Source organism: Microtus ochrogaster, chromosome 4 (assembly GCF_000317375.1).
Source record: "Microtus ochrogaster isolate Prairie Vole_2 chromosome 4, MicOch1.0, whole genome shotgun sequence".
Classification (NCBI taxonomy): domain Eukaryota; kingdom Metazoa; phylum Chordata; class Mammalia; order Rodentia; family Cricetidae; genus Microtus; species Microtus ochrogaster.
In genome coordinates, this window is record NC_022011.1 from 51,073,867 (window position 1) to 51,086,003 (window position 12,137).

At 50.1% G+C, this 12,137-nt stretch overlaps 1 protein-coding gene across 1 annotated transcript in view; it reads left to right on the top strand.

Moving 5' to 3' along the window:
• The first annotated feature begins 1,838 nt into the window (after positions 1-1,838).
• Qsox2 (quiescin sulfhydryl oxidase 2) overlaps positions 1,839-12,137 on the top strand; it is a 31,719-nt gene continuing 21,420 nt past the window's right edge. Inside the window, exons 1-2 of the mRNA XM_005346257.3 lie at positions 1,839-2,155; positions 11,849-11,949. Coding sequence (XP_005346314.2) covers positions 1,855-2,155; positions 11,849-11,949 — 402 coding nt within the window. The 5' untranslated portion in view covers positions 1,839-1,854. The remainder of the gene's footprint in view (positions 2,156-11,848; positions 11,950-12,137) is intronic.

The following is a 12,137-nucleotide window of genomic DNA, read 5'->3' on the forward strand; positions in this document are numbered from 1 at the left end:
AAAAAAAAAAAAAAAGAATTTCATGATTAGCCAGGTGGTAGTGGAGTCGGAAGAAAGCAACAAAATTTTGCCGAAGCGGTTAATAGAGAGATGCTCAGAGAAAGAGCAGGGCACACCTCAGCCAGGGTGTTGGCTTCTCAGAGACAGTCAAAGCCCAGTGGTTTAGCAATAGCCATGTATAGGATTTCGGAAGCTGCCAGAACTTCTTGCTCAGCAGGTTCCTAAGGAATTTTCCCCTTCTTTCTTTTCCCCTTTTCAACAAGTGAGATTATAGGATGGTTCTGATGGCGCATTGGATGGGATTACAATCTGTTAAAAACAAAACCTTGGGCCTCAAGGGGTTTGAGACACAGCTTTTCTTGTAAATGGGGTTCCCAGTGAGAGTCCTAGAAACCTGCAGGTTTAGACTGAGGAGTCCAAACGTGGCTTGTTGCTACTTTAACATCCTTATTTGAAAATGTTGTCTGTGTGTCAGCAAGAAGGTTAATTGCATATTGGAATTCTTATCAGTGGAGACAGACTTCAGCCAGAGTCACTTCCTCGTATCCGGGATGCGTTTCCCTGTCGTGTCCTGCCTCAGACTTTTGTGCCTTCTGGTAGAGTTGGAAGCTCTACCTGAAGCTCTTCCACCTCAGACAGGCCTTGTCCAGATCATTCCCATAAACCCAGGCTTAAGCAGCCAGTCCTCTCAAGCGGTGGCAGTTTCCACAATGGTCTGCTTACTCACCCTCTGGGGGCCATTGAACACCAAACAGCTTCTCTGTATTTGTCTCCCAGCAAGTGTCTCTCTCCCTTTGCCTCAAACAATTCTCCCCACCCCACCCCCAATTTCCCCCACCCTCACTCCCTCTGCTTCCCAAGAGCTCAGCAGCCTCCACCTCAGGAACTTTGTACAAAGAGATGCCTGCATGCTCACATTTACACAACAGCCCCCACTTGCTCTCTTGACCTATACGACCCTGGACACTGGGGCTTGGCTTGGATTATATGTTCTCTCCAGTGTTTGGCACAGAGCAGAACATTAGCACAGGGAAATAGACTAAGTAACTGTGGAAGCCAGGCATGGTGGTACACATCCGTAAGGCCAGGGCTAGGGAGGCAGGAGGACAAGCTATATATAGAATTCCATGCCAGCCATAGAACCCTGTCTAAAAAAAAAAAAAAAGAGTCAGGTTTATGTCTCCCTTCTACAATCTAGCAGAAGGCCGTCTGATTTTGCCCTGTGACTCTACCATATCCTATGGGTTATAAAGGGGTCGAGGTGATCATCGTGGACGTTTGAAATTGACAGATAAAATCACAGTTGGCTTATAAAATCCAGGATTCATGTTACACATGAATTTCAGATAGAGACTAGTTTCCGAGTCTTATTTATGCCCAATTAAAAATGCATTTCAGGCTGAAACTTCTGGCGTGGTGTTTACACAACTTCATATTCATCTTGTCATGGGCTACGTCCCCCTGCTAAATCTGGCTCCCTAGGCCTCACAGTCCCTTGGGTGAAAGGTACCTGTGGTTGGGAACTAAGATCTGGGCGGGACCAACAGTGACCCAAGGCAGGGGCGGGGCCAGAAATACGGGGGCGGAGCAGGCCTAGGGAGCGAGGCGGGGCCTGCGTTCTGGGGCGGGGCCATCGGACGGGGGCGGGGCAAAAAGAGAGCGAAGCCGGACCTGGACTGATCAGGGCTCGGGGTGGGGCCAGATCACGAGGGCGGGGCGAAAAGGACGAGGGGTGGTCCTTGAGAGGACTAGCTGATTGGGGGCGGGGCCAATGCCCTGGGCGGGACCGGCGCGCGCAAGCACGTGATGGCGGTTGCTAGGGTGAAAGGTCGGCGCGCCGGCGGCACTCCCAACATGGCGGCGGCCGGGGCTGTGGAGCGCGGTCCCGAAGCTGAAGCGCGGCGGCCGCCCTCTCTCCGGGCCTCGCGGCTGCTCCTGCTGCTGACGGCGGTGACGGCGGTGGGGCCCCGGGAGGGCGGCGCGGCGCGGCTGTACCGCGTGGGCGTGGACGCCGTGTGGTTGCTGGACAGCGGCAGCGTGCGCTCGGCCACAGGCAACAGCTCGGCCGCGTGGCTCGTGCAGTTCCATTCGTCGTGGTGCGGCCACTGCATCGGCTACGCGCCCACCTGGCGGGCGCTGGCGGCGGACGTGCGAGGTGAGGGTCCCGCGCGCCGGCGGACGTCCCTTCCGTGCAACAGCTGTGCGGGTCGCTGCCTCCGCGGGGGCCGAAGGCTTTGCTGAGGTCGCCAGCTCTCAGAACGCCGACTTCATCCTGTCCCCAGCCTCTTATGCTGGCCCCTCCCTGGCCAGCCTTGACCTTCCCCGTCCCCAGCAATTGCATTTTAGAGCCTGCCACCTTTTCCACTCTGGAAGGGTCCCCGTTCCTGTCAAACCCCAACCTGGTTTGCTAGGTAACCGGCCATATAGTGGGCTTCGGGCCGAGAAACTTAGAAACCCAGACACTCTGGGGACTGCTCTGCAGAAGCAGAAAGTTTGCAAAGCGTCTTCTTGCTGGGCTTCTCGTTCACTAACCATAGCTTTTGAGAAATCCTGCCTTTCTTAGTGCTGAGTTACGTTTGCAGACCTCAGACCTCTTCCAGCAGCTCCCGAAAGTGGGATTTAAGTGACTGTGCAGTAGCTTTCCGAGCACTGGCTGAGGTTTGGCTCCAGCCGCTTACTACTGTTGAACTAACCTCTAATTACAGATCTCGCAGGGCAAGACAACAAATTGTTGCTCTTCTTCCTGCACCTTTGCCTTTAGGTCTGCTGTTGAACACTACTGTGTTTTTCTTCAACAGATCTGCAAAGAGCCTTTCCCAAGTACACAATTGCAAATGACTGTTTTAAGATGTTTGCCTTATCTTTCCTCCCTGTTGGGGCACTTTATTTATTTACTTTTTTAAGAGTTTCATAGTGTAACCTAGGCTGGCCTAGAATCCACTGACTTCCTGTTTCTTGAATGCTAGGCTTTTATTTTATGTAGAATCTAATGGAATTGTTTTCTTGGGTCTGAAGGTTTTCTTTTTCTTTCTTCCTAAAATTTATTTTGTTTTGAATTATGTGGGTGTAGATGTGTGCAGTTTTTCATGGAAGCCGGAGGTGTGGATCCTCCAAAGCTGTAAGATGTAGGTGCTGGGAATCAATTCCCAGTCCCTGCAAGAACAGAATGTGTTTTTAACCTCCAAACCATTTCAAGTTTTCTTAAGTCCCTGGCAAGCACTAGCCGAAACTGAGACCAGTGACTGAAAAGACAGAGTTTATATTGGAGTTTTGTTTTTCACTTTTTTTTTTTTCAAAACCACTGAGTAGTAGAGAGGACTTTCCTGTTCTTGATACTTGTCAGTGGACATGCAGGTGACCCTGGCAAGACTTGTTGGCAGCTCTTTTGTTTATTTCGGTTCTGACTTTCAATCTAGTAAAGGGCTTGTAGATGTCATGAGCCACACCAGATGTTATAAGCAGGCTCTTCTGTAACCAGACCAGCAGCAGAAGGGGATAAGATGTCCCTGGAACTTGAAAGGAAGACCGTTCTGAAAGTGCCACATAAACACCCACAGTTAATGCTGTGGTTGACACTCATTGAAGTGGAGTTGCCTTGAAAGAGTGGCTGGCTGCCAAGAAGAAGAGCCTGAGACTGACTTTAGGTCTGGGGAAAGAGCTGACTGGCAGGAACAGGTGAGAACCTGAGGAGGGAAGCAGGGCCCTCAGAGTATGTTCGAGTGTGAAGCAAGTCACCTGGGGATTTGGTAAACACCCATGTTATCGGGCTCGGCCTAGGCTGCTGGGTGGGTCCCAATATCCTGTCAGCACAAGCTCCAAAGATGTCAGGTCACCTGTTGTAAGGGATCCTGCGTAACTGCTAGATACCTGCAGAAGAGACAGTGTCCCTTGTGATGTCTGCCATGTCCCACTTCCTGGGAAGGTTTTGACTCTCACCCCTGTCCTCCTGGGATACTGAGTTCAGTTCTTCTTCTGTACCGTGTCTTGTGGGATTCTGTGCAGAGTATGGGAAGCACTAGACCCTCTGCCCCAGCCTCCACTTGCCTATGTTCCTACCGGGGCTCCCTGCCTGGGTCATCCAGCAGCAGGGAGGATGCTTAGCCACACCGTCTATGGGCCTTGCATTGGGTGCTCCCCAGGTATCTCTTCCTGTCCCCTTGAAATAGCACCCAGTGGTCCGTCATCTCCTTACCCCTGCAGCCCCTACCCCAGACTCTGGTTGGATTGGCTTTGCTGCCATGGTGGGGGTTGGAACTAGATAGATGGTGGCCTACGCCTGCTTTCCTGCCCCTCAGCTTATCCAATTGGAGTAAGCAGCTGGGAGGTCTGTAGAGGGAGGGCTTCCCCAGCTATGTGTCTTTGGTTCAGGATGCCTTTCCCTTCCTCAGAAACTTACGCAGGTGTTTCTTTGGCTCTTCGCTGACTTTTAGGGGGAAATAGTGGGTTTCCTTGTGAGAAATAGGTTAACAAAAGGTCTGTTCATTGGGCCCAAAGGCTGTTCTAGTACTTATGTGGCCCTGGCTTAGGCCTATCCCATCTTAAGTATTTCCCAGAACAAAACCTACTCTGTTGAAACCATTTATCCCAGGCTGTTGTGTTTGTCTCAATCTGGATTGGCAGTTGGCACCTGTGCTTTCTCTCCTGGCCACTGAAGGGTTTGTGTAGATGCCTAGGAGAACAGGAATGTGCCTGAAGAATGAGCCTGTGTCCCTCTGAGCTCTTCTCTCCCCTTCAGTACACCTTGGAGAGCAGAGCAGATCTGTGTTGGCCCTAAAATTCTTGGTGAAGGTCTTGAAGGGGAACAGGAGACCTGGCAGGTCATCATCACAGCATCTAGGATGAGTCTAGAACTGTTGGTCAGTCTCTATATTGCAGGTGATGGTACCTAGGTGACAGGCCAGGGCCTAAGTCCAGGCACAGGTGATTCCAGAACCCCATTGGCACACTTCTGTGTCTCTAAAGAGGACATTGGGAATTGAGAGTGGGAGGTGTTGGACAGATAGTTGGGCACAGAGTGTGCCATCCACAGGTAGAGGACTGAGTAGTGCTCTGTCACTGTTGCCAGCAGTAGCTGAGCCTTTGTGCCTTCCCGAGGTTCCTCATTCCCATGGTGTCAGATGTCTTCTGCTTGCTTAGAACACAGGCTCTTGAAGATGACTGCTTAGTATTTATGGGGTGCCTGTTACCCATTTACTGAGAACAAGTAGAGAGGGACACTGGCGACAGTAATTGCTGAGGGGTGTGGCAGGACTGGCAGGGCCCAGAATCCTGGAAGCTACAAAGGGCAACCACTCTTTGGTGTATGTCACGGCCATCTGGTCACTTTACCATTAGCCAGGGCCAGTTGCCAGCTGGCCAGAGAATGTGCCTCTCCAAGGCAGCTGCAGTTAGCATGTCAGGGGCCTCAGCTGCTTGTGTGTTTTCAAATAACCAAGTGGGTTTTATTTAACAAGGCTGGCCATCCACTCAGAGGGCTGTCCCCACTGCATGTCAGGTCCCGGGCCGTGGACCGGACCCAGTCATCACAGCAATTCCTGCCTTGTCTCTCCAGTATGTGCTTTACCATCTCACCAGCAGGGCTTGTTGCCCTCATCCCCGTACACCCTTGAATGCTTAGGGCCACATCGTTTTCCAGCTTACCAAGACTAAATAAACCAAGTGCTGAGAATGCAGAACCTTGAGACCCAGCCACTCCCAGTGAGGCTGGGGAAGAGTGATGGTCTGGTTCCCACGCTGGTCCTGGGTACTGGTGGGTAGCAAGTATCAGAGAGAAGGTTCTAGGAGTCTGGAATGTGGGCTTGGAGACTTGGCTGTCCAGCATTTTGTGAGGGTGAAGAAGCCGTAAGAGAGCTAAAACAGTCCTGCCTTGTATTTGAACCTGGGAGCTAATTCACTTGTAATCATTTTCTAGAACCAATGATACTTGGTCACAAATCGAGATTTCCTCTGCTTTTCCATTGAGACATGGGGAAAGTTAAATCTGTTCATTCAGCAGTAGAATTACTTGACAAATAAATTTGAAATAACTTGGTCTACTGTGTATCATAATTATTTCAAAGATATTTCTAAGCCTGTAGTACTAAAATAACTAAGCTGAGTATAAGCCAGAAATCACTTGTAATTTAGTTATCCTTCCCTCTCGCAACCTCTGCCCTCCAGTGGGGGCCCCGTTCCCACAGAATGGAGGGGACAGGACAGCCTGGCTGGTGCAAACAAGCAATTTGCATTCGGTTTCTTTTAGTATGGTGTCCTGGCTAGGCAAGGCAGGCACTGCTGAATGAGGCACACACCCCATAGCCAGCCTTTTCAGGGTTCTGAATCCCATTTTTGGTGAAGTAGGTGCTGTGTCTTTTGTTTGCTGTGAATACTGTCCATCTGCCAGCCTCAGGCTTCAGGCTTCACAGTTTCTAACTGTCACTGCCGTCTGTTGCAGCTTCCGCAGGGTGCACAAGCCCAGCTGGGTTTTCCCTCATGAGATACCAGCACACAGGCCCTTTTCCCTGGATGCCCTCCGTTAAGGGGCACTTTATCCAAGTGTGGCTCTGCAGCTGCCTTATCGGCTCACCAGGATCTGGAGAAGCAGCTGGGCAGGTGGTGCTCGTATGAGCGTAGAGCTGAACTTTCAGCATTAGCAGTTGGCAGTGCTGGCTCTGAGCTAACTCTCACACTCTTCACCCAGCACCGCTAGACTGAAGGGAGCAGTGCACAGTGCAGGCAGGGCCCTGTTCCTAGAGGGACATGCAGTACTGAGAAAGTAATTGTAGGACTAACCTGTCCGTGCTAAAGAACCTGGGTTGGCAGTTGGGGAAGGCTGGTGCTCTCTGAGGAGTTGTCCCTATGACTAGCCACAGCAAGGACAGAGAGCCCAGGCAGGACCCCAGGTCCAGAGGACATTAAAAGGATGGTGACCTGGTAAACTGCCCATCCTTCTCCTAAATGACAAGAAACCAAAAACAAACCATGGTTTTATACTGCAGAGCAGACTGCTGAGAAGGTCTGGGTAAAAGTCAGAAAAAAACTGGAACCCTAGGAAAGGCAAAGTAACTCTTTGTACCCTTATTGATAGAGGACAGTAGGGTCATTGACCCCCACATCCAAGGGTCTGGTTGAGGGTGGGGAAACAGAGGAAAGTTATACCTTCTAAGGTCAGCTCAGGGGCTTTGCAGCCCTTTCAGGCCTGTGAGGTTCCCTGTAGACAGAGCAGAGGCAAGGCACATTAGTGACAGTCCCTTGCACTTTTTAATCGCAGAGGGAGGGATGATTTGTTTGAGGCAAGGTCTTCAAAGTTGCCATCCTCTTGCCTCTGCTTTTTGATGCTGGGATTCTAGGTGTGGTGTGTACCAGTTCACCCAACCAACTGTATAGATAGATTTGGGCCAGTGCTTGCCCTGAGGCAAGAGTAAGGAGTGATTCTTACAAGGAGACTTAATGACCCATCACATCTGAGCCCAGGGTATGGTCATGCTCCCAGCCTGGTCAGCTTCTGCCTTCTGGCTGCTTTCATCCTCAGCCACTGTGGGCCTCAGGTCCTTTCCATCTCATACTAGGACTTCGGGGTGTCTGGGTGGCTGCTGTTCATTGATCACTAGCCCTGGCTACTTATGTGAACTCCACATTTACCCAGTCAGTAAGATGCTGATGGGGTAGGTCAGCACTGAGACAGCTTTGTTCTAGCCATGTGCTGTCCCTAGTAGTCTTGTAGATTGATCTTCCAGTGTTCCTCTGCCCATACCTTCAGTGATCTACTAAAGGACATTGTTAGCATGGTGACATGGGTTCCCTCAATGAGAATCTGCTCTTTATCTCTCTCTCTCTTGGTTTTTTGAGATAGGGTTTCTCTTTTAGCCCTAGCTATTCTGGAACTCAGTCTGTAGACCAGATTGGCCTCAGACTCAGAGATCTGCCTGCCTCTGCCTCCCAAATGCTGGGATTACAGCATGCACCAGCACACCCAGTTTGAGAGTCTGTTTTTATTCTTTGGAAATTATGCTTTGGTGCTCCAGGGTGGACTCATGGTAAGGATTTCCATCACTGGCAGATGACCTTGTTACTGATCCTGTCTGAAGGAGATAAGCTCCACGCTCATTGCTCCTCAGTGCTGCAGCGATGGCTTTTTACCATGTTGATGAGTCACCAGACTGCTGAGACAGTGTGGGCCACCCAGGGCTTTCTCATTTCAAGCCAACAGTTGCCGCATATGGGGCCAGGCAGCCGATCCCATATGGTTGAAATGATTGTTGTGAGGCTGAACAAGAGAGAGCCAGTGGTGTCTTCATTGTAACTATGTGTGACAGTTGGAACTGAGGAGGAAGACAGGGCATTTCAGGAGAAATGCTTGGACAGCCAGCTGCAGTCACCACAGAGGCAGGGCTCAGAGTGGGCCAGGCCAGAAGTGGACATTGTGGTGCGTCAGTCCCATTGCCCCAGCAACATGGGAAGGAGGTCTTGTTCCCGGCCCTTGTCTGTGATGCACATGCACTGTGTGGTAGAATTTGCTCTTCTGAATCTCTGAGGTCAGAGGGCATTGTCATTAGTAAGTGTTCTACAGATGCTTGGTAAGAAGACCTTTTTCTGGCCCTAGAGAGGTCTCAGCCTTGCTTCCATGGCCTTGGATAGTCTGCGGCGCTCACCGGCTGATGACTGCTGCGCTGCTTGTGGTCCTCACCTTCACCTTCATGCACCTGAGTGTCGTGGATGCTGTAGTGGGACCTGGAGGGAGACAGGAAGAGGACCCAGCCAAGGGAGCAAAGTGGGGTTCAAACCCAGGACGAGAGATCTGACAGAGTTTTGTGTGACCGTGGGGACCTGTAAAGACTGTGGTTTGAAGCCACAGAGTTCTGTGAGGTCCTGCGTCAGCTCCTACAACTGTTTGCACAAGGCTTTACAAACTTGTTCTCAGGAGCACAGCTGAGCTAAGAGTCTCCCTCCATCTTGATAGTATGATTCACTGCGCCTTGCTGCTTCCCAGAGCCCAGGTAGTAGATTAGCACTCAGAAGCATCAGCTTCCCCACATGCCCTCCTTCCTTGTCTCTGTCCTGGTATCCTTGTCAGGAGAATTGGTTCTGGAGTTCCCTTTTTCTTCCTCATCATGTGGGTACTTAGAATTCAGTGTCCTCAGTACAGAGTAGGGCCGGGTTGAGACAGTGTGGATCAAAAACCCACAGCGGTGTTCTGTTCTGGTTATGCTGCAAGGCCAGGAGGTTGCTCGTGTATTTGGGGACAGAGCCGACTGTGGCGGTGAAATCTGTGAATTAGCGATGAGGCCTTGCTCTGATGGAGAGCCAGGGTGCAGTTGTCAGCAAATGCTGCTCTGCATTCCTAATGAACTAGGCTCTCAGTGCCTTCAGTATTCCAGATGCCGAGCCATATAAGGAGGGCTCCTGTGTTCAGTCTCTAGCGCTGGCCTATATTAACCAGCCAGTCTATGATCTCAGCACTCAGGAGGCTGAGGCAGGAGCATTTCAAGTTCAAGCCCAACCTGGGCTACCTAGCCAGAGCCTATCTCAGACAAAAGCAAACAAAAAAACAGACAAACTGCAAAGCTGGCTCTGTAGTTTGTCTTGCTGAGCACTGTCCCCTGCAGCACTGGGAAACTGTCTTTTCCTGTGCCTTGTGTTGGAGTGGCCTTCTGCTTCAGATTCTGGAAGGCAGAATCTGAGAAACACAAAGCTAATACCCAGTATCAGCAAGCAGCTGCTACAGTGCCAGGATCAGCCTAGGGATGTCCTCTGCCACTGAGCCCCCAGCCCCTACACTTAGTTCTCCTGAGTATGCATGCTTAAGAAAAATTTGAAAAATGAAAACAGGACCAGACCCCACCATGCATTTCTAGGTGCATCCATCCCAGTTCGGGGTGGGTTTGGTATTTCATCTGGCTGGGAGACTGGTTCTTGCATTTTACTCTTGGAGATTTTTTACTGTTACACTCTTTCCAGGCAGAAGGTGCTTTTCTAGAACATGGAAGGAAAGTGTGGGTGGGAACACTCAGTGAGCAGAGTGAATTGGTTGGGTCTGTGAGTCAAATCAGGGTGGTGGGAGTGAGCTGCTGTGCCAGATGCAGGGCGTGAATCTGCCCTCGAAGCACCTTGGGCCTCAGAGTGCCTTCTGTGCCATCTGCCCCTAATTGGATGGGAGTATTAACTGTTCTTCCTCGGTTCTGTGCCATTTGAGACTCCAGGAAGCTATGCTTGTGATTCAGAAATACTGGAGTTCTCTTCTACGTTTTTAAAGTGGCCTTGTGGCAGAGCTGGCTTTCCATAGCCAACAGTATTTATTTGGTTAGTATCTGTGATGACCTTTTCTTCTTTCTTCTTCTTAATAAAATAAAGAAAGGGTGTGTAATACAAGTCAGGGTGGTATGTAGAAAGGACACTGGGGTGGCTCACAAAGAAGACAGTCTTTGACCTCTGGCACCTGGTGTAAGTGTCCTCTGACACTGTCCCTTCAGCTCAAGTTAATCCCCATATGCAGCCTCTGAGGCTTTTGAACATTACTTGTCCTCAGAGGAATGGTTTCATGTGACAGAATAACACTAGCAAAACAGAACATGCTGATCGCCTGTATGAACTGTATGAGCTCCTGCCCAGAAATCAAGCAACTTCCAGGCAGCTTATACAAGGTCACCCAGGTGGCTCTTCTGACTGTCTCTCATGCTTGTTCCCTCGGCTAACACTGTGTATCTGTGAACTGTGCTGTGCTGCTGACCATGGCCAAGCCACCAACCAAGCTCAGCACTTCTTGGGCTTGGGCCTAGACAGGACCCCTGCAGGACCAGATGCTGGGAAGTATGCATGATGATGTGACTTAATGCCCTGGAGATATTAATGCACGGCTCTTAGAAGGACCCCCAGCAGTCACCTAAAGGTACACCTGATGCTAGTGACCAGAGGGCAAGGCAGAGAGAGCTAGGCACTTATCTCTGTATTACCAGGAAAGTCTCCCTCCCCTGGGTGAGAGCTGAGAAAAGAGGCTACAGCCCTGATTTAACGTGTATTTATTCTAATAATGATGGAAGTGCCAAACTCCCCCCCCCCATGCTCCTGCAGAAGCACACTTCGCTTTTTTTTTTTTTTTTTTTTTTTTTTTTTTAATTCCTAGCTGTCCTGGAACTTGCTCTGTAGATTAGGCTAACCTCAAACTCAGAGATCCACCTGCCTCTGTCTCTGGCGTGCTGGGATTAAAGGCACACTTGACTTACATTTCGACTTACATTTTGCTTATTAAGACTAATCCCAGCAAAAGAACCTGATAAAAATCTCTACCTATGCCTCTTTTAAGGAGCTCTAGGGAAAGTGTCTAATGTGGGCAGGATGGGAGGAGATGTCTAGGTGCCTAATGGCATTAGGAGCATGCGTCATTTGCTATGGCCATGGCGGTGTGTTGGACTGAAAAAGACAGGAAGATTTATGATGGATTGGGATAAAACATTCACAAGAGCTGGTAATTACTGACACCAAGACAAGGCACATGTAGGGCATTTAATCACCATGCATGCTATACTTGGTATCTCTTGTAGTGTTCCATTACCATCTTTCAGACAATGCTTCCAGGTTCTTACACTTCCACCCATCAGGTGTCTTTTAATAGGAAATGGTGTATAGCAAGCTGCTGAGTGATTTGAAAATTCAACGAAAATCAGTTTTCTCAGTGAACAGTGGTGGAAGATACCTCTTGTTTTGGTTAAAATGTTACTCTGTTTTCCCAGCTCAGCACAGGCTCACAAACACTTGAAGGGAGGAGGTACACGGGTGGTTTCACTGCGGTGACTGGTGCTCATGCAGATGCTGCCTAGGATGGAATGACGTGGTGCTGGCAGCTCTGCTCAAGGTCCCATTTCTTGCCTTGTAGACTGGAGTGCTGCCATCCGTGTCGCTGCTCTGGACTGTGCAGAAGAAAAGAACCAAGACGTATGCCGCACATACGACATCCACTTCTACCCCACTTTCAGGGTGAGCCCCCAGCAACCTTGACTCTGCTCCAGTCCTGCTTTTTTTTACAAGGGGCTTTTGGGGCAGAATTCCTGTACCAGTAACTCCTAGGTTATCATTAAAAACTTTGTGCAGGGGCTGTGGAGATGGCTCAGTGGTTAAGAGCTCTGCCTGCTCTTCCAAAGGTCCTGAGTTCAATTCCCAGCATC